Below are 23,984 nucleotides of genomic sequence, written 5' to 3' on the forward strand. Positions count from 1 at the left end.
TACAGAGAGATCCTTGATGAAAACCTGCTCCAGAGCGCTCAGGACCTCAGACTGGGGCGAAGGTTCACTTTCCAACAGGACAACGACCCTAAGCACAGAGACAATACAACACAGGAGTGGCTTCGGGATAAGTCTCTGAATGTCCTTGAGTAGCCCAGCCAGAGCCCGGACTTGAGCCCGATCTAACATCTCTGGAGAGACGTGAAAATAGCTGCGAGCGACGCTCCCCATCTAACCTGACAGAGCTTGAGAAGATCTGCAAAGAAGAATGGGAGAAACTCCCCAAATACAGGTGTGCCAAGCTTGTAGTGTCATACCCAAGAAGACTCGAGGCTGTAATCGCTGTCAAAAGGTGCTTCAACAAAGTACTGAGTAAAGGGTCTGAATACTTATGTAAATGTGATATTTCCGTTTTTAAATAATGTTGTTGCAAAAACCTGTTTTTGCTTTGACATTATGGGGTAATTCTGTGTAGATTGATGAGGGAAAAAAAAAAAACTTTAATCCATTTTAGAATAAGGCTGTAATGTATCAAAATTCAGAAAAGGTCAAGGGGTCTGAATACTTTCCGAATTTGACTTAGCAGCTTGGCAATCTACATTTTAGTCATTTAGTAGACACTCTTATCCAGAGCGACTTACAGTTAGTGAGTGCATACATTTTCATACTAGTGGGAACTGCTACTAGGAGGCCCTTAGGAAAAGTCTGGTCTCTCCAGGTACAAAGGAGACTGACAGACAGCAAGGCTGTTTAGATGATCGGCTGGCCTAGGTCCATTCAGTTCACTGTCAGAACCAAATCAAGACATTTCTCCTCTATTTGTCCCTATGCAACACAACTGACAAAACATTATGCCATATAAAGCAGAGAATGTGGCAACCTGATTTCACACTGATAAGGGTCCCATGCTTGTAAGCAGCGAGCCTCACAGGGTTAACTTGTTTTCGGAGGGGCGACGCCACATTTATCTGAATGAAACATGCGGTCATCAATAATCAATTTCAGCAACAAAAGGGCCTTTGTGATTTACACTGGCATTCTGGAGCCATATCACCTGGAGCCAAGTCCTCTAATGCCTCCAATTAACTTCATTCCATAGAGCACAATCTGATTATGACTAAATAAGCCATTTTCTAACAGCGTTAGGGGGAGAGGAGAGGGGGGAGAGGAGAAGGGGAGTTTGCCAAGACCAAGCTTCAAGTGCCTGCTGCAACGACGAGCCCCCAGAGAGGCTGCAAATGAAAAGGACAATAGAACGTTTAATTTAATCCGGTTCACTGCAAAAAAGAGAAGCAAAATACAACAGCCTCAGATTTCAGAAAATCAATGGCAATTGGATTTCACATTTTGAGCCTGTGGCTGCAACCTCTAATGAGGTAATTGAATTATCGCAGAGCGGCCCGTTCAATTGCTAAGCAACAGCGGAGAGCAGAGAAAGGAGTCCTTGCATTAAATTGTATCTTTACAGGCATGAGACTAAAACGAATTATAGAAGTATAGAAAGTATAGACTTTCCTCTAGAAAAAAAAGTCACCTTGTTCTCGTGGAATAGGATTCCTTGACTGACTAAGTATATCATGTAAAGCAAGTGCTATTGGAATGTGAACATGTCGTAATTGGCTACATTTTTGTCTCCCACCGATTCTTGTGCATTCATTGTTTCATTGTGTGAATTGTTTGCCCTTGACGGTTTATTTGTTATCAATTCCCCATCACATACACTACCGGTCAAAAGTTTTAGAACACCATTGTATAATAATAGTGAAGACATCACAACTATGAAATAACACATATGGAATCATGCAGTAACCAAAAAAAGTGTTAAACAAATCAAAATATATCTTATTGTTGAGATTCTTCAAATAGCCACCCTTTGCCTTGATGACAGCTTTGCACACACTTGGCATTCCCTCAACTAGCTTCACCTGGAATGTTTTTTCCAACCATCTTGAAGGAGTTCCCACATATGCCGAGCACTTGTTGGCTGCTTTTCCTTCACTCTGCCGTCCGACTCATCCCAAACCATCTTAACTGGGTTGAGGTCGGGGGATTGTGGAGACCAGGTCATCTGATGCAGCACTCCATCACTCTCCTTCTTGGTCAAATAGCCCCTACACAGCCTGGAGGTGTGTTGGGTCATTGTCCTGTTGAAAAACAAATGATAGTCCCACTAAGCCCAAACCAGATGGGATGGCATATCGCTGCAGAATGCTGTGGTAGCCATGCTGGTTAAGTGTGCCTTGAATTCTAAATAAATCACAGACAGTGTCACCAGCAAAGCACCCCCACACCATAACACCTCCTCCTCCATGCTTTACAGTGGGAAATACACATGCAGAGATCATCCGTTCACCCACACCGTGTCTCACAAAGACACGGCGGTTGGAACCAAAAATCTCAAATCTGGACTCCAGACCAAAGGAAACATTTCCACCGATCTAATGTCAATTGCTCGTGTTTCTTGGCCCAAGCAAGCATCTTCGTCTTAGTAGTGGTTTCTTTGCAGCAATTTGACCATGAAGGCCTGATTCACACAGTCTCTTCTGAACAGTTGATGTTGAGATGTGTCTGTTACTTGTTTTGGACAGATTGAAACCTTTGCCTCTTCCTCTCTGATACCATGCATTCATGCAAGGACCGGACATTTTTCATTTAGAGCTTAATTGAAACATGCAACAATAGCAAGCCTATTGTCTTACAGTTCAAGAGGCTAAAGCCTATTATTGAACATGCAACTCCTGTAATGAAGCAGGTAATAAAAACGTCATTTTCAAACATTTGCCAAAATGCAATTAGCAGAAAACACAGTTCTAAAACTAATGCAAGCAGTTGTGAGAGACTAAAATCTCTGTTAAAAATGTAGAAAGATGGGGAATCTAATATCAACAACTATGATGGGTTGCTAATATGACTAGGATTGTGCCTTTGGCTTCTGGACAACGAAATAAAGTTGATATGAAAACCAATAGAACAGGAGAGAAATGCTGGTTAATGGCATGAAGTCTTAATAAAAATAATTGCGTTCACGTTTCTACGGATGGATTGTGGCTAGGCTACTTTGAAGCAAGGTAAGGCATGCCTCATTATTTGAAGTAAAGTAAAACGTTCAGGTTTCAAACAATTATACTGCCTCAAGCTCACATTTCAAAGAGGTGGGTGATGCGCAGATAGTCAACAGTAGGCAGGCTATAGTCTATAGGCCCGAATGGCACATGGGAGGCGCATTTTAATTATGAGTTGAGATTGAGAAATAAAAATAGCTTGTTTTAAATCATGGCCACCAAAGTTAACACGTGATTGCATTTAGAATTGTCATTTGTTGCGCAATGACTGGGCTTACAAAAGCAGGTTTCACTCCAGCCACATACAGACTTTTTGAGGAGCTACTCTCGCGCTATCCCGCTCCTCAATCTAGGCTCTGTATGCTGTCTGACAGGTGGCAGGCTATCCCGCTCCTCAATCTATGCTCTGTATGCTGTGCGTGTGATAAATAAGATGCATGACGACTAACGAAAATACACACGCCAATTTAATTCCACAAAATTATGCATATTACCCTATAGACCGATAAGCATGACGGGTCAAATGTATTTTTGACTGCTAACCGATTAACCGTTAACCGTTAACATCCCTAGTTACGGCCTTCCCCACTCCCAGGACCACCCCCCTCCATTATGGCAGGACCTGTCCCACTCCCCTCCATTATGGCAGGACCTGTCCCACTCCCCTCCATTATGGCAGGGCCTGCCCCACTCCCCTCCATTATGGCAGGGCCTGTCCCACTCCCCTCCATTATGGCAGGACCTGTCCCACTCCCCTCCATTATGGCAGGACCTGTCCCACTCCCCTCCATTATGGCAGGGCCTGCCCCACTCCCCGGCCCTCCCCATTCCCTCCAATATGGCAGTGCTTTTGCCCACTCCAGATGTGGGGACGGGCGAGGAGGACCGTCCTCTCAGACCAGAAACTCACGGCCAAAACACTGCTCTGTCTGGCACCTCAAGCAGAAACTAAGCGCAAGCTCAGAGTTTAGGACTCTCAAAAAGGAATTGGTGGCAAAAGGAAGCATTTTAGCACATCAGTTAGCTCTCTCAATTTGGCCTACGTGTCACAACTAACTGGCTATGATAAATTACGAATACTATTCTTAGTAGGTTAAAACGGAAAGTCAAAATAAAAAGCGGCCAATGTCGTTCTTCACAGGTGCATTGAGGGAGCAGTGAGTTTAAATACTGTTGACTAGGGATGCACGATATATCGGTAAGCATATCGAAATCGGACGATATTAGCAAAAATGCCAACATCGGCATCGGCTCTATGTATAGTTTAACGCCGATGTGCAAAACCGATGTCAAAGCTTACGTGCATACCTGTATAACTAAGTTGACTGTGCCTATAAACAGCTTGGAAAATTCCAGAAAATGATGTCATGGCTTTAGAAGCTTCTGATAGGCTAATTGACATCTGAGTCAATTGGAGGTGTACCTGTGGATGTATTTCAAGGCCTACCTTCAAACTCAGTGCCTCTTTGCTTGACATCATGGGAAAATCAAAAGAAATCATCCAAGACCTCAGAAAAAGAATTGTAGACCTCCACAAGTCTGGTTCATCCTTGGGAGCAATTTCCAAATGCCTGAAGGTACCACGTTCATCTGTACAACCAATAGTACGCAAGTATAAACACCATGGGACCACGCAGCTGTCATACCGCTCAGGAAGGAGACGCGTTCTGTCTCCTAGAGATGAACGTACTTTGGTGCGAAAAGTGCAAATCAATCCCAGAACAGCTGCAAAGGACCTTGTGAAGATGCTGGAGGAAACAGGTACAAAAGTATCTATATCCACAGTAAAACGAGTCCTATATCGACATAACCTGAAAGGCCGCTCAGCAAGGAAGAAGCCACTGCTCCAAAACCGCCATAAAAAAGCCAGACTATGGTTTGCAACTGCACATGGGGACAAAGATTGTACTTTTTGGAGAAATGTCCTCTGGTCTGATGAAACAAAAATAGAACTGTTTAGCCATAATGACCATCGTTATGTTTGGAGGAAAAAGGGGGAAGGCTTGCAAGCCGAAGAACACCATCCCAACCGTGAAGCACGGAGGTGGTAGCCTCATGCTGTGGGGGTGCTTTGCTGCAGGAGGGACTGGTGCACTTCACAAAATAGATGGCATCATGAGGAAGGAAAATTATGTGGATATATTGAAGCAACATCTCAAGACATCAGTCAGGAAGTTAAAGCTTGGTCGCAAATGAAATTTTTCCAAATGGACAATGACCCCAAGCATACTTCCAAAGTTGTGGCAAAATGGCTTAAGGACAACAAAGTCAAGGTATTGGAGTGGCCATCACAAAGCCCTGACCTCAATCCTATAGAAAATGTGTGGGCAGAACTGAAAAGTGTGTGCGAGCAAGGAGGGCTACAAACCTGACTCACTCTGTCAGGAGGAATGGGCCAAAATTCACCCAACTTATTGTGGGAAGCTTGTGGAAGGATACCCGAAACGTTTGACCCAAGTTAAACAATTTAAAGGCAATGCTACCAAATACTAATTGAGTGTATGTAAACTTCTGACCCACTGGGAATGTGATGAAATAAATAAAAGCTTAAATAAATCCACTATTACTCTGACATTTCACATTCTTAAAATAAAAGTGGTGATCCTAACTGACCTAAGACAGGGAATTTTTTACTAGGATTAAATGTCAGGAATTGTGAAAAACTGAGTTTAAATGTATTTGGCTAAGGTGTATGTAAACTTCCGACTTCAACTGTAACTGTACTAGAATGCATAATTTTAAATATCGGTTATCAGGTTTTTTTAGCAAGGAAAATATTGGATATTGTATCGGCCAAAAATTCCATATAGGTACATCCCTACTGTTGACGGCCAATTCCCAGCGAGCAGACATTCAATATAAACATGGTGATGGCTGAACGAGCCCTCTAATGAATATGCATCAGGTTGATTTAAGAGAAAGTCTCCCGTTGATGCCAGCTGTTCAGCTGAGACCTTCAGCTCCACCAGAGCAGATGCCACTGACTCACTGGGATGTGACAGTCGGTTAGCAACAGATGTTTTCGCAAAAGAGCCCACAAAATAGCTTAAGGTAGTAAGACATATATATATATATAAATAATACATACATACACACAATGCCTTTTATTAAAAATGAGCTCAGGTTTAGATGGGTTTGTTGCTCCTGCCTGCCACCTGAAATTGTTGAGCATGGAGCTTAAAAAGGCTCTATCGCAGCCATAACATTGTACAGAAAAACACCATCTAGTCTCATCAACATAAAATTGGCCGATGTCTTTCGTGTGTTTAAATAACAAAAAGCTCCTGCCAAAATGGTTGAACAATTATTTCACCCGAAGAAAATGTCAAAACAGGGCCGACCTTTCAACTAATCAATACTGCAATAGGTTTGTGGGAGACCATATCTTTGTACAACAGCCAGCTACAGTGTTCCAAGATATGCGAGGAGACTTCACAGCCATTTGAATAAGCCGTGTATGCCTGGCCTGCACATGGCATGTCTACTGATTTTTGCCATACTATCCTGAACTGCTAATAACACTTGAGAGAGCAGTAAATCGCACGGCGAGTACCAGTCAATGCGGAAAGTGGCCACCCTGCTATTGTTTCTGGTAAACAGCTGAGGGATAGGGCTGGAGAAATGTAACCACTCAAATTCATAGACAGGGTTATGGATCCAAGGACTGACCATCCCATGATATCAACGTTACAGTTAACCATGTTGAGGCTATACAGTGTTTGTTTAAAAGCTTATATATTTTGAGTTCTGATTAGGTTAGACAGTTGAACTAAAGCTCATGAGGCATTTATGTTAAAATAATCAATGGCTATGAATCATTCATTTAAAAAGTCCAAAAAAATGGATGTAGCAATCGCAGATGGCCCCTTTAAGTGCAACTTTTTCGCCCCGCTCTTTGCAGAGGCCTTACTAATTGCAGGCGTGTCAGAGCACATGACTGAGTGTTCTTTATAAATACCCAGCGCACCAAGCTGCCTCAAGAGGCACACCGAGTCGTAAACCTTCCCTTTCTGCTGCTGGAGTGAGCCCTGAGAGGGCACATTTTCTGTTTGACGCAGCCCGCTCAAAGAGAGTGGACTGCAGCAGTAAAAAAAACTAACAAACCTAGCATCCACATTCGGTCATTAACCAAATAGATGTTGACAAAACACTGAACTGGACTAACATTCCCCCAGTGGAGCTGGACCATTCACACAGAGGTCACTGCAGGGAAAAAAAAACAAAAAAAACAGAAAGACTGATGAAAGTTGAAGAAACCCTGAGACTAAATCATTTCTGCTACAACACTGTTAGGTGTGTGTGTGTGTCGGGGGGGGGGGGGGGGGGGGAGAGACAATAACCGGCACATTTATTTGTCATAGGGCTTTTTCTCATCAGCGCAGAGGCAGATAAATCCGATACACATTGAACTACTCAGTGCAGTGGAGCTACTGCGTCCTGTGGTTACGCAAACAGTTGACGGTTACCAAAATTGCACTGTTGTCAGGGAGTGTTCAAAAGCACCAACTCAATGGGGGCTGTATACGGTTACTCAAACTGACCCCCCCCCCCCTCTCCCTCCAGTCATCTCAGTGGGAGATCCAACACACACTCATTCACTTCTCCTCCAGGCAGATAAGTAGTTCAGGCTGGATGGATGTATGTATGCATGTGCACACAGCACGACATTCCTTCATGATGGGCAGGAGTTTTATGGGCTAGATAAGGTCACCGATAAGGTTCATGCTAATAGAAGAAGGAGAGGAGCAGAGGTCAAGGTTTTTTTTTTGCCCTTTTTTTGCCCTTGAGAAAGGCAAGTAGCCAAAATTGCTTCTGGAAATATTCTCCGGATAAAAATGGATAATGACAAAAGCAATTCATGCAGTCGCTTAATACCAGTGTCTGTAGAGGGAGAGAAAAGCAGCGACTGATTAAAAAACAGATTTCAAAAAACAGGTAGACCTAGACTATCTCCAATGGAATAGAAGAGGAGAACGCTCGACGTACTTTTAACTGATAAAGAACGGCTCTCACAGCTCTCCCTCTCGCTGCATTGATTCAAAACCTGTAAACCTAAAAACACAGGCAATTGGTGGGATAGAAAAAAGCCAGGCAGAGAATAGGCCTTGTCGTTGAATCAAGTTCTGTCTCTCCTTTCTTTAAAAAGCTACAACCGCAGCAGAAATCTCGATCCCGGCGAAAAGCCGGGGCCTTTTGAACGCATCACTGCCCCTGAATCCAATCACAGCTGGCACAAATACAACTTCTCAAATTAGTTGTGGTCCTTTACTCCAGGACAACAGGCAGTTTTGGGGTCACTCATATGTTTTTCGGATTCCTCTGACCCCAAAGGCAGAGTTACTGTATTGACTATAGCAAACACCCCCATTTTGACTAGTTGGCGGTCGCTCCAGGTGGAGATGGGTTATGGATTTGACTGAGTTCAAAAGTCTTGCTCTGCGCCGCTGCGGCCTGGAGTTGATCCCCCTTTTGATATTCTGATGCCGAGTCGACATGGCAGCACAGGCACTTAGAGCTTTTGATGTGGTCTTATTGGTGACATGGAGATAGCTATTAAACTAAGCTGCACATCTTTTAATTTCCCCCTGATGAAAATGCGCCGTTTTCTTGCAGTCTGCAGGGAGCAAGCGATGCAAGTTTTAGGCAGATCCCAAAAAAAAAAAAAAAAAAAAATGGGGTTCTGGGCCGGCACACAGGATTGTTGAACACCATGGGAGCTCTGTGCTGGACAGTAATGAGGTTTGCAAAAGGTCACTGGAGGATGCAAAGGTCAAACACCAGCTGTCTCCACAGATGATGTGAAATTAACTGCTATTGTCACTACTGTCCCATCCAATGCAGCTAAAGGTGATGGAATTGTACTGAGTACGTTTAGAGAGGTGCCATGATGTAACCTAAACAGTATGGGTAGGAGGACCAATCTAACTGACGATTGATTATTTAACCGATTTCAGAGTGAAGAGTGTCATCCATGTTAACGACTGCATGGTGAGCACTACTAATCGCCAACGTGCTAAAATAAGGACATATAAAGTGTGTGTGTGTGTGTGTGTGTGAACATTACCTATTTCATATTTGGTCTATTTTGAAGCTGTGCATTATTGATGACAGCGGTTATAGCATCAAATATTCTAGGGTGGGGGAAACTGAGGATGTACAGATTTATCCCCCCCCCCCCCATCTTACACACAAAAGCTTCCCAGAAATGGACAGATACCATAGATGGTAAGCTTCTTATTGATGTAGAAGAAGAAAAAAAACTGAAGTCCAGCGCCTTCAATCTGAGTAAGTGGTCAGCTCCTTTAGCAGTAAGGATTATACGCATCAAGGTTATTGATTTCTTTACATTCTGATACAAATCCTCCAGCCTCGTTTCAGCTCCCACGTCACCGAAGCATGTCAATCATATTTCAAAAAGAGACAACAACAAAAAATCCTCTGCTGGTCAACGTAACAATTTAGTTTTAATAACATTCTTTAAAATGATAATGGTTAAACGTACGGGAACCTATTACATCAACGTTTCCCTTTACGTCTTCAAAATAAAAAGCGCTGTGAGATGGGACTGTATTCATCATGTTTCCATCGACTCTCCCTCTTTGCGTCCACACAAAGGAACGTCGCAACGGAATATCGTCGTGAGGTCCCAAACCAGCAGAGTGATTCTATATTCTAGTAATTACTCATTTTAATAACCATGTTGGTTTGTTCTAAAATCACAGGCTAACCGCATTCACACAAAGAAACGAAAATAAAACAAAATGGCATTTCGGATGAAGGAAATCAAGTCTGGTGAAACGTGTCAAGTGTGAATGAATGCACATCGTTAGACACATAGCTGTCGTGGAATGTACAATAATCGACATTAGTATATTAGAAAGCATAGAAAAGGGAGGGTCCAAGTCTTTGTTGGGGGTTGTCTCACGATGTTCAATTGGCTGCATGGTTGACAAATGTTGCAAGATAACTTTAGCTGCCCAGCTCCCTTTAGTTGTAGTTCCACTCAATGTCGAGCAAAATTCATCAAACTAATAAACGAGTAGCTAGTTACATAGACTTACTTGGTCAATGGCTGACAATTAGCTAACTCAGGTTAGTTTACATGACACTATCTAGGGGTTGTGTCCGAGTAACCATTGAGCCACAATGTTACCAGCAATCGCTAGCTAACGTTAGTTTGCCGTGTAACTTTTGTCAGCGTTGAAACCTTCTGTTTTACAAGAAAAACACGAGCGACTAGCAAATGTATACTGTAGCAACAACAACAAAAGACTAGCGAAATAGAATATTAATTATAACTGTATAGCTATACTAGTATAACTATTACGGTGTCAAATTCAACCAAACCCTTCTCTTTTGATTGAATAAGTATTTGCTAGATAACTAAACGGGAATCCTCCCTCAAAAAAATAGACAGCTATCTTTATTAGTAGTGACTATTTAACTACACGGACACAAATGCAAAACATTTGCCTCATGGCAGGAATGTCCAGGCAACGGCTTTCTTTATCGCCCAGTCCACTACTCCGTCAGCGTCCAACACGAGAAATTAACGATTAAAGCGGATAAAAACAAACATCAGCTGTGCGGGATGCCAACTCATCTTTTCTCAACTGAGGAATACTAGTTAATCAGTCTGAGCACAGCATGTTGCAAATGACTTGACAAGAGTGGATTGCGCTTTGATCCTGGACTAACGCCGAAACCCTCAAAGGGTGCATGTGACTTTTAGCTCTTTTCTCTCGCTCTTTTTTTTTCGCGAAGACATTCCCTCAACAATAAACATCCCCCTGACAGCGCGGCTTGCTCCAAGTCTGACCTGCGCCATCTTTGAAAAGTATTTAGGCTGCCGCTTCTTGAAACAAAGAGCAACAACGGACGCCCCGAAATCAAACTTCGTGGCCACAACATATTGAAATAAAGAAAAACTGCCCAGACATAGCCTCGCTCACTTACCATCATTTTCTTGAATCCTAGTCCCCAAAAACAGGGCTATTAACACGAGACAACGGGGTACTGCATCCATCGTGTTTCAGACTTACTCCAGACTGCATGTCTCAACTTCTCTCGCTAGTCCGTGGATGAGAAAAAAACCTTCTGATTGGCTGGGACCGGTACCACACCCCGCCCAGACCAAGCAAGCCTTATCGTGCAGTGGGAAACGTTTAATGACAGTTCACATAATTATCCAATTTGATACCTTTTTTTTAAACTGAGTTTTATTGAATCGTTTCAAACTAACTAAATGCACCGATATGGTGTAGCTTTTACAGTGGCGACCTGTCATTCAGGGCAGGTGGGGCAGTGCCTCACCAGTTTTGAGCCCCACCTGTTTAGCAAAACATTTAATAAAACATGTTGCCTGTTTTGCATTTTATTTTGGCATTAATACGTGTCACATATCAGTTTGCAAACAATAAAAAAAAAAAAAAAAATTCATTGAGTTAATAAAGCCTATTTTTTTTATTTCTTGAGTAAGGCAGCTCCAAAATGCAGGTGTTTCAGCCTAGCTCAGTGCTTTCTGTGGTGATGGGGCAGCCAGCGGAAAATATGGAGTGTAGGAGTTGGTAATGTTCTCTAGTTGCGCTGTGATTGGCTCAGTGTTCTGTCACTCGTGGGGACACTACGTCACTGCAAAATCTACTGGGAGAGCTCGAAAATTCAAGCCCCTTGGGTGCTGCCATAGAGTTACATTAGAAGTGCCCATCCAAGAAGGCTCAAGGTCACTGGCCACAGATACAATTACGTAAAATCACGTTATATCTACCGTAGCTTTGATTGGACTGATCATGTCAACGTCATACTTTCAAAATCCTAGCTAGCAAGCGAGACAAGCAGTCATCATCATGAATCACGTCGACAATCTACTGGCAAATCCTTTTCAATTTTTGTCATAAGAAGAGAAATTATAGATAAAACGTATCAGTGTTCATCGGCCATTGGACATAAACATTACACAACAAGTTAGAAATTGCAAATTCAACAATGAGGGATTTGGAAGGAATCAGTGGCTAACTGCAAACGTTGCAAAGCAATCACTAGCCTGCTATTCAGTGGAGTGGGTGTGTGGTCCAAGTCTGGGTTTAAGGGTTGCTTAAAATGATGATAATATGCCATTTAGCAGACGCTTTTATCCAAAGCGACTTACAGTCATGCGTGCATACATTTTTGTTCATGGGTGGTCGCGGGGATCGAACCCACTACCTTGGCGTTACAAGCGCCATGCTCTACCAGCTGAGCTACAGAGGACCACATACATGTGAATGATAAACATTCACATGTAACACCATGGGCCAGAAAAGGTTGAATACATTGACCATGCTGTCAATCCAGCATGACTGCTGCCGCGTTCAAAACAACTGGAAACTCGGAATTGGGAAATTTCAGACTTCATTGAGTTCAAGACAACTGGGAACTCTGGAAAAAAAAAAAGGGAAAAAACGTTTTGAACGGTCATCCAACTCGGAATTCCAAGTCGGGAACTCGGGCCTCTATCTAGAGCGCCGACCTGAAGATCACTGACGTCATGATTCAACCTTGATTAAAAATTTGCCCACATGAAGGACTGCCGCACCACCTTCCAGTTCAAGTGAGCACAACAAGGTGAGTCCAAAAATGTATTGTACGCTGCCGCATAAATTATGTAATATGCCAGGGAGATATGTAGACTATAGCTAAGAAAGTAATACTAAGTGTATGTTGTGTAGTAAGCTGTTAGTAGCCCACGTGCCTCACCCTAATAATTTGGTCCCTTTCCCCCTTTATGTATTATACGGTTCTGACTTGGTGTTCAGGGAGAATACTGTAAGAACGGCCCATGTTCTGAATTCTGTCGCTGTACATTTCAAAAGTGCTGAACAAATAGTTATATTGACTACGTCCGTCCTAGCTCGCTCATTAATGCCTTAATCGAAATTACGGATTGCCTCTTATCCGCTCGTCGTCCCCTTATGCCATAGTTTGTACATCTCAATTGTCAGTAGAAACCACATTTGTTTAAGCAAGTCAGCCATATCAGCTATGTTTTTTTTTAAAGACAGTAAATTAGGCTGAATGAACTGTTTCGCTGCCAGACAAGGCTCTGCTGATAGCCAGGTGTAGCAGTGGTAAGGTGTTGGGACTGCTGTTGGGACAGCTTTATGTAGGCCCTAACAGTTTGTGGGCACCGTTTGTCACCGTTATAGTGCAATTAATGTATTGTTTAGTGTTGTGTTGTGTAGTGGCTTTGCTGGCATGCATCTAAAACATGTATTTTTAGTTTGCCCCACCAAGATTGGCATGCTAAAATCGCCACTAAGCTTTTACAAGCCTATTGAATTAAGTTTTACAGCTTGCTTGTCTTTATAGGCAAAACACACTTACATTTGAGTCATTTAGCAGATGCTCTTATCCAGAACAACTTACAGTAGTGAGTGCATACATTTTTCTACTGGTCCCCCGTGGGTATCGAACCCACAACCCTAGCGTTGCAAGCGCCATGCTCTACTAAAAGGCGCTGCATGGTCAATCTGACATCTGCATTGGCCGTGCAGCATTTACTGTGATGTGGCCTCTGCAGAAGTCAGGGCATTCATACTTATTGTGCTTGGCGGGAGATCTTTTTCAGAGCTGATCTGATTGGTCAAAAGACTAATTAGCGGAAAAAATATCAGAATTGCGCTGCCTGTCTAAATGCAGCCAATGAGGCTGTAGGGTTGTTGTGTCAGTTTGAGTACGCATGAACATGCCATTAATAAACTGGGTTATGTGACCAAGACTTCGTCGAATAAACCAAATAGAGATCTGAAACACTGACTTGAAGAACTAAAACACTTGCAATCCACTCATTGTAACCATGGGTTTGAGGCCAATTAGTCGTGAGGATACACAATAACTATTGGGACAGATTTCGGAGAAAAGATTATAACTCACATTATCCCATAAGAGTCTAAGCCCTGTCTAAGCTTGGGGGGGGGGGGGGGGGGAGGGGGGGGGGAGACTCACCTGACATAAAGAAAAAAAATATGTTCTCAGGACAAGCCATGTGAGAACTCACACACTACTGATCACCTGAAACAGTACAAACATAAACTTACTGCTGGAGTAGCTTAACTCACACAACACATTGCATTGAACCATCCCCATATCAAATACACTATATACACAAAAGTATGTGGACACCCCTTCAAATTAGTGGATTTGGCTATTTCAGCCACACCCGTTGCTGACAGGTGTATCAAATTGAGCACAGCCATGCAATCTCCATAGACAAATATTGGCAGTAGAATGGCCTTACTGAAGCGCTCAGTGACTTTCAACGTTGCACCGTCATAGGATGCCACCTTTCCAACAAGTCAGTTCGTCCAATTTTTGCCCTGCTAGAGCTGCCCCGGTCAACTGTAAGTGCTGTTATTGTGAAGTGGAAACGTTTAGGAGCGACAATGGCTCAGCCGCAAGGTGGTAGGCCACACAAGCTCACAGAACGGGACTGCCGAGTGCTGAAGCGCGTAGTGCGTAAAAATTGCCTGTCCTCGGTTGCAAAACCGAGTTCCAAACTGCCTCTGGAAGCAACTTCAGCACAAGAACTGTTCGTCGGGAGATTCATGAATTGGTTTGGCGGATGCCAGGAGAACGCTACCTGCCCCAATACATAGTGCCAACTGTAAAGTTTGATGGAGGAGGAATAAAATAGTTTTTCATGGTTCGGGCCAGGCCCCTTGGTTCCAGTGAAGGGAAATCTTAACGCCACAGAATACAATTACATTCTAGACGATTCTGTGCTTCCAACTTTGTGGCAATAGTTTGTATCAGGATGACAATGCCCCCGTGCACAAAGCGAGATCCATACAGAAATGGTTTGTCGAGATCAGTGTGGAAGAACTTGACTGGACTGCACAGAGCCCTGACCTCAACCCCCTCGAACACCATTGGGATGAATTGGAACGTCGACTGTGAGCCAGGCCTAATTGCCCAACATCAGTGCCCGACCTCACTAATGCTCTTGTGGCTGAATGGAAGCAAGTCCCCGCAGCTAGTGGAAAGCCTTCCCAGAAGAGTGGAGGCTGTTATAGCAGCAAGTGGGGGACCAACTCAATATTAATGCCCATTATTTTGGAATGAGATGTTCAACGAGCAGGTGTCCACATACTTTTGGTCATGTAGTGTATATGGAATTGTTTTAAGAAGGTCATACCAAGGATCATTTTGGTATTTGATTTAGAATTTTAAGACCCCTTGAAGTATAAAAAAAAAAAAAAAAAACATATTTGATAAAAACATATTTTTGGCCTAACTGCTATTAGCCCATACAAACACATTGAATAACAGATTCACTACATGGAACAACAGATAGTCCCCCCAAAAATCTAAAGGAATTTGTTCTGAAGTGTCTGTCCTATATCTGAGAGATATAAGAAAGATCAGGAAACATTTGTTATTTTTTTTGGACAAAAGTATGTGGACACCCCTTCAAATTTTTGGACATGTATTAAACCGTTGTCATTATATCCTATTTTTAGGTCACATTGATATTTTCTATAGCAAATGAAGGAACGAGCAACTTTGACTTTGGCTTTATTTAATCTTGCTCACAGTTTACCCAAACTGAAGAAATGCAGAATTTACATAGTCAAACATTGCATAAAAAATAGCAAGAGAAAACACTTAGAATACAGAACACATGGCCAACATAATACAAACACTTAGAATAGAGAACACATGGCCAACATAATACAAACACTTAGAATACAGAACACATGGCCAACATAATACAAACACTTAGAATACAGAACACATGGCTAACATAATACAAACACTTAGAATACAGAACACATGGCTAACATAATACAAACACTTAGAATACAGAACACATGGCCAACATAATACAAACACTTAGAATACAGAACACATGGCCAACATAATACAAACACTTAGAATACAGAACACATGGCCAACATAATACAAACACTTAGAATACAGAACACATGGCTAACATAATACAAACACTTAGAATACAGAACACATGGCCAACATAATACAAACACTTAGAATACAGAACACATGGCCAACATAATACAAACACTTAGAATACAGAACACATGGCCAACATAATACAAACACTTAGAATACAGAACACATGGCCAACATAATACAAACACTTAGAATACAGAACACATGGCCAACATCATACAAACACTTAGAATACAGAACACATGGCCAACATAATACAAACACTTAGAATACAGAACACATGGCCAACATAATACAAACACTTAGAATACAGAACACATGGCCAACATAATACAAACACTTAGAATACAGAACACATGGCCAACATAATACAAACACTTAGAATACAGAACACATGGCTAACATAATAAAAACACTTAGAATACAGAACACATGACCAACATAATACAAACACTTAGAATACAGAACACATGGCCAACATGATACAAACACTTAGAACACATGGCCAACATCATACAAACACTTAGAATACAGAACACATGGCCAACATAATACAAACACTTAGAATACAGAACACATGGCCAACATAATACAAACACTTAGAATACAGAACACATGGCCAACATAATACAAACACTTAGAATACAGAACACATGGCCAACATAATACAAACACTTAGAATACAGAACACATGGCCAACATAATACAAACACTTAGAATACAGAACACATGGCCAACATAATACAAACACTTAGAATACAGAACACATGGCCAACATAATACAAACACTTAGAATACAGAACACATGGCCAACATAATACAAACACTTAGAATACAGAACACATGGCCAACATAATACAAACACTTAGAATACAGAACACATGGCCAACATAATACAAACACTTAGAATACAGAACACATGGCCAACATAATACAAACACTTAGAATACAGAACACATGGCTAACATAATACAAACACTTAGAATACAGAACACATGGCCAACATAATACAAACACTTAGAATACAGAACACATGGCCAACATAATACAAACACTTAGAATACAGAACACATGGCCAACATAATACAAACACTTAGAATACAGAACACATGGCCAACATAATACAAACACTTAGAATACAGAACACATGGCCAACATAATACAAACACTTAGAATACAGAACACATGGCTAACATAATACAAACACTTAGAATACAGAACACATGGCTAACATAATACAAACACTTAGAATACAGAACACATGGCCAACATAATACAAACACTTAGAATACAGAACACATGGCCAACATAATACAAACACTTAGAGACAGAACACATGGCCAACATAATACAAACACTTAGAATACAGAACACATGGCCAACATAATACAAACACTTAGAATACAGAACACATGGCCAACATAATACAAACACTTAGAATACAGAACACATGGCTAACATAATACAAACACTTAGAATACAGAACACATGGCCAACATAATACAAACACTTAGAATACAGAACACATGGCCAACATAATACAAACACTTAGAATACAGAACACATGGCCAACATAATACAAACACTTAGAATACAGAACACATGGCTAACATAATAAAAACACTTAGAATACAGAACACATGACCAACATAATACAAACACTTAGAATACAGAACACATGGCCAACATGATACAAACACTTAGAACACATGGCCAACATCATACAAACACTTAGAATACAGAACACATGGCCAACATAATACAAACACTTAGAATACAGAACACATGGCCAACATAATACAAACACTTAGAATACAGAACACATGGCCAACATAATACAAACACTTAGAATACAGAACACATGGCCAACATAATACAAACACTTAGAATACAGAACACATGGCCAACATAATACAAACACTTAGAATACAGAACACATGGCCAACATAATACAAACACTTAGAATACAGAACACATGGCCAACATAATACAAACACTTAGAATACAGAACACATGGCCAACATAATACAAACACTTAGAATACAGAACACATGGCCAACATAATACAAACACTTAGAATACAGAACACATGGCCAACATAATACAAACACTTAGAATACAGAACACATGGCCAACATAATACAAACACTTAGAATACAGAACACATGGCCAACATAATACAAACACTTAGAATACAGAACACATGGCTAACATAATACAAACACTTAGAATACAGAACACATGGCCAACATAATACAAACACTTAGAATACAGAACACATGGCCAACATAATACAAACACTTAGAATACAGAACACATGGCCAACATAATACAAACACTTAGAATACAGAACACATGGCCAACATAATACAAACACTTAGAATACAGAACACATGGCCAACATAATACAAACACTTAGAATACAGAACACATGGCCAACATAATACAAACACTTAGAATACAGAACACATGGCCAACATAATACAAACACTTAGAATACAGAACACATGGCCAACATAATACAAACACTTAGAATACAGAACACATGGCTAACATAATACAAACACTTAGAATACAGAACACATGACCAACATAATACAAACACTTAGAATACAGAACACATGGCCAACATGATACAAACACTTAGAACACATGGCCAACATAATACAAACACTTAGAATACAGAACACATGGTTAACATAATACAAACACTTAGAATACAGAACACATGGTTAACATAATACAAACACTTAGAATACAGAACACATGGCCAACATCATACAAACACTTAGAATACAGAACACATGGCCAACATAATACAAACACTTAGAATACAGAACACATGGCCAACATAATACAAACACTTAGAATACAGAACACATGGCCAACATAATACAAACACTTAGAATACAGAACACATGGCCAACATAATACAAACACTTAGAATACAGAACACATGGCCAACATAATACAAACACTTAGAATACAGAACACATGGCCAACATAATACAAACACTTAGAATACAGAACACATGGCCAACATAATACAAACACTTAGAATACAGAACACATGGCCAACATAATACAAACACTTAGAATACAGAACACATGGCTAACATAATACAAACACTTAGAATACAGAACACATGACCAACATAATACAAACACTTAGAATACAGAACACATGGCCAACATGATACAAACACTTAGAACACATGGCCAACATAATACAAACACTTAGAATACAGAACACATGGTTAACATAATACAAACACTTAGAATACAGAACACATGGTTAACATAATACAAACACTTAGAATACAGAACACATGGCCAACATAATACAAACATTTATAATACAGAACACATGGCCAACATAATACAAACACTTAGAATACAGAACACATGGCCAACATAATACAAACACTTAGAATACAGAACACATGGCCAACATAATACAAACACTTAGAATACAGAACACATGGCCAACATAATACAAACACTTAGAATACAGAACACATGGCTAACATAATACAAACACTTAGAATACAGAACACATGGCCAACATAATACAAACACTTAGAATACAGAACACATGGCCAACATAATACAAACACTTAGAATACAGAACACATGGCCAACATAATACAAACATTTATAATACAGAACACATGGCCAACATAATACAAACACTTAGAATACAGAACACATGGCCAACATAATACAAACACTTAGAATACAGAACACATGGCCAACATAATACAAACACTTAGAATACAGAACACATGGCCAACATAATACAAACACTTAGAATACAGAACACATGGCCAACATAATACAAACACTTAGAATACAGAACACATGGCCAACATAATACAAACACTTAGAATACAGAACACATGGCCAACATAATACAAACACTTAGAATACAGAACACATGGCCAACATAATACAAACACTTAGAATACAGAACACATGGCCAACATAATACAAACACTTAGAATACAGAACACATGGCCAACATAATACAAACACTTAGAATACAGAACACATGGCCAACATAATACAAACACTTAGAATACATAACATATGGCCAACATAATACAAACACTTAGAATACAGAACACATGGCCAACATAATACAAACACTTAGAATACAGAACACATGGCCAACATAATACAAACACTTAGAATACAGAACACATGGCCAACATAATACAAACACTTAGAATACAGAACACATGGCCAACATAATACAAACACTTAGAATACAGAACACATGGCCAACATAATACAAACACTTAGAATACAGAACACATGGCCAACATAATACAAACACTTAGAATACAGAACACATGGCCAACATAATACAAACACTTAGAATACAGAACACATGGCCAACATAATACAAACACTTAGAATACAGAACACATGGCCAACATAATACAAACACTTAGAATACAGAACACATGGCCAACATAATACAAACACTTAGAATACAGAACACATGGCCAACATAATACAAACACTTAGAATACAGAACACATGGCCAACATAATACAAACACTTAGAATACAGAACACATGGCCAACATAATACAAACACTTAGAATACAGAACACATGGCCAACATAATACAAACACTTAGAATACAGAACACATGGCCAACATAATACAAACACTTAGAATACAGAACACATGGCCAACATAATACAAACACTTAGAATACAGAACACATGGCCAACATAATACAAACACTTAGAATACAGAACACATGGCCAACATAATACAAACACTTAGAATACAGAACACATGGCCAACATAATACAAACACTTAGAATACAGAACACATGGCCAACATAATACAAACACTTAGAATACAGAACATATGGCCAACATAATACAAACACTTAGAATACAGAACACATGGCCAACATAATACAAACACTTAGAATACAGAACACATGGCCAACATAATACAAACACTTAGAATACAGAACACATGGCCAACATAATACAAACACTTAGAATACAGAACACATGGCTAACATAATACAAACACTTAGAATACAGAACACATGACCAACATAATACAAACACTTAGAATACAGAACACATGGCCAACATGATACAAACACTTAGAACACATGGCCAACATAATACAAACACTTAGAATACAGAACACATGGTTAACATAATACAAACACTTAGAATACAGAACACATGGTTAACATAATACAAACACTTAGAATACAGAACACATGGCCAACATAATACAAACATTTATAATACAGAACACATGGCCAACATAATACAAACACTTAGAATACAGAACACATGGCCAACATAATACAAACACTTAGAATACAGAACACATGGCCAACATAATACAAACACTTAGAATACAGAACACATGGCCAACATAATACAAACACTTAGAATACAGAACACATGGCTAACATAATACAAACACTTAGAATACAGAACACATGGCCAACATAATACAAACACTTAGAATACAGAACACATGGCCAACATAATACAAACACTTAGAATACAGAACACATGGCCAACATAATACAAACATTTATAATACAGAACACATGGCCAACATAATACAAACACTTAGAATACAGAACACATGGCCAACATAATACAAACACTTAGAATACAGAACACATGGCCAACATAATACAAACACTTAGAATACAGAACACATGGCCAACATAATACAAACACTTAGAATACAGAACACATGGCCAACATAATACAAACACTTAGAATACAGAACACATGGCCAACATAATACAAACACTTAGAATACAGAACACATGGCCAACATAATACAAACACTTAGAATACAGAACACATGGCCAACATAATACAAACACTTAGAATACAGAACACATGGCCAACATAATACAAACACTTAGAATACAGAACACATGGCCAACATAATACAAACACTTAGAATACAGAACACATGGCCAACATAATACAAACACTTAGAATACAGAACATATGGCCAACATAATACAAACACTTAGAATACAGAACACATGGCCAACATAATACAAACACTTAGAATACAGAACACATGGCCAACATAATACAAACACTTAGAATACAGAACACATGGCCAACATAATACAAACACTTAGAATACAGAACACATGGCCAACATAATACAAACACTTAGAATACAGAACACATGGCCAACATAATACAAACACTTAGAATACAGAACACATGGCCAACATAATACAAACACTTAGAATACAGAACACATGGCCAACATAATACAAACACTTAGAATACAGAACACATGGCCAACATAATACAAACACTTAGAATACAGAACACATGGCCAACATAATACAAACACTTAGAATACAGAACACATGGCCAACATAATACAAACACTTAGAATACAGAACACATGGCCAACATAATACAAACACTTAGAATACAGAACACATGGCCAACATAATACAAACACTTAGAATACAGAACACATGGCCAACATAATACAAACACTTAGAATACAGAACACATGGCCAACATAATACAAACACTTAGAATACAGAACACATGGCCAACATAATACAAACACTTAGAATACAGAACACATGGCCAACATAATACAAACACTTAGAATACAGAACACATGGCCAACATAATACAAACACTTAGAATACAGAACACATGGCCAACATAATACAAACACTTAGAATACAGAACACATGGCCAGCATAATACAAACACTTAGAATACAGAACACATGGCCAACATAATACAAACATTTAGAATACAGAACACATGGCCAACATAATACAAACACTTAAATACATAATAGACTACAGAACTTCTCTTGATGGGAAAACTGTATTGTGTAAAAAATATGACTTTGAATAGCCATAAATAATTTAAGAGCTACAGCGAGCTCTTCAGCCTATATTCAGGAATCATCTTCAGCACGGGACTGCTCCTGTAACGACACAGTTCAGTTTCACTTTGTAAGAAGTGCACTGCTTGGTGCATTGTTAAAACACTCATAAGCTTAAGTTCCATCGCTATCAGGAAACCGGGCCCAGGAAAAAAAGCGCTGCTCTGCTTTCTTGACATCACAATCGACCAAACAAGTCCTATAGGCCTTAGTTTTATCACACCTGCTGCAACCTGGTCTCAGAGCATTTTGTATTATTCTGTATAAATCCGAGAGACTCCATTTAGTATGATATGTTACGTTTCGTATGATATCTATTAATTTGTGGATGTCCATCATCCATTTCGTATGATATGTTACGAATTTGCATAACGTACAATATGTTACGAATTTGCAAACCTTTGAAATGTTACGAATTCCAATTTGTTTTGGCTAACTTTAGCTAGGTGGCTAACGCTAATGTTAGCTAGTCTAGTGGTTATGTTTAGGGGTTAATAAGGTTAGGGTTAAGGTTAGGAGTTAGATTAAAGGGTTAAGGTTAGAGTTAGGGGAAGGGTTAATTAAAATGGTTACGGTTAGGTTTAGGGGAAGGATTAACTAACATGCTAAGTAGTTGCAAAGTAGCTAAAAAGTAGTAAGTAGTTGAAAAGGTGCTAAAATGCTAAAGTTGTCGGTGATGAGATTTGAACTCGCAATCTTTGGGTTGCTAGACGTCTAGTCTATGAGACCAGTCTGCACACCTAGACTACTGCCCAGTTATTTGGTTAAGTGCTGTAAAGAAGTACATTGGCAAATTACAGTTAAAGAACAGAGCAGCATGTCTGGCCCTTAAAAGTACACAGAGGGCTAACATCAACAACATGCATGTCAATCTCTCCTGGCTCAAAGTAGAGGAGAGACTGACTGCATCGCCACTGTTCTTTGTGAGAGATATTGAAAGCACCAAACTGTCTGTTCAATCACACAGCTCAGACACCCATACATACCCCACAAGACATGCCACCAGGGGTCTCTTCGCAGTCCCTAAGT

The 23,984-nt window shown here is 40.0% G+C and overlaps 1 protein-coding gene across 2 annotated transcripts in view; it reads right to left on the reverse strand.

Moving 5' to 3' along the window:
* Positions 1–11,112, reverse strand: part of LOC311109125 (TGF-beta receptor type-1-like) — a 68,572-nt gene extending 57,460 nt beyond the window's left edge. For both annotated transcript variants that reach the window (XM_084151937.1, XM_084151936.1), the window contains exon 1: positions 11,019–11,112. In XM_084151937.1, coding sequence (XP_084008063.1) covers positions 11,019–11,088 — 70 coding nt within the window. In that variant the 5' untranslated portion in view covers positions 11,089–11,112. The remainder of the gene's footprint in view (positions 1–11,018) is intronic.
* Between the last annotated feature and the right edge of the window lie 12,872 nt (positions 11,113–23,984).

Source organism: Coregonus lavaretus (genome assembly GCF_964263955.1).
Source record: "Coregonus lavaretus genome assembly, chromosome: 34".
Classification (NCBI taxonomy): Eukaryota; Metazoa; Chordata; class Actinopteri; order Salmoniformes; family Salmonidae; genus Coregonus; species Coregonus lavaretus.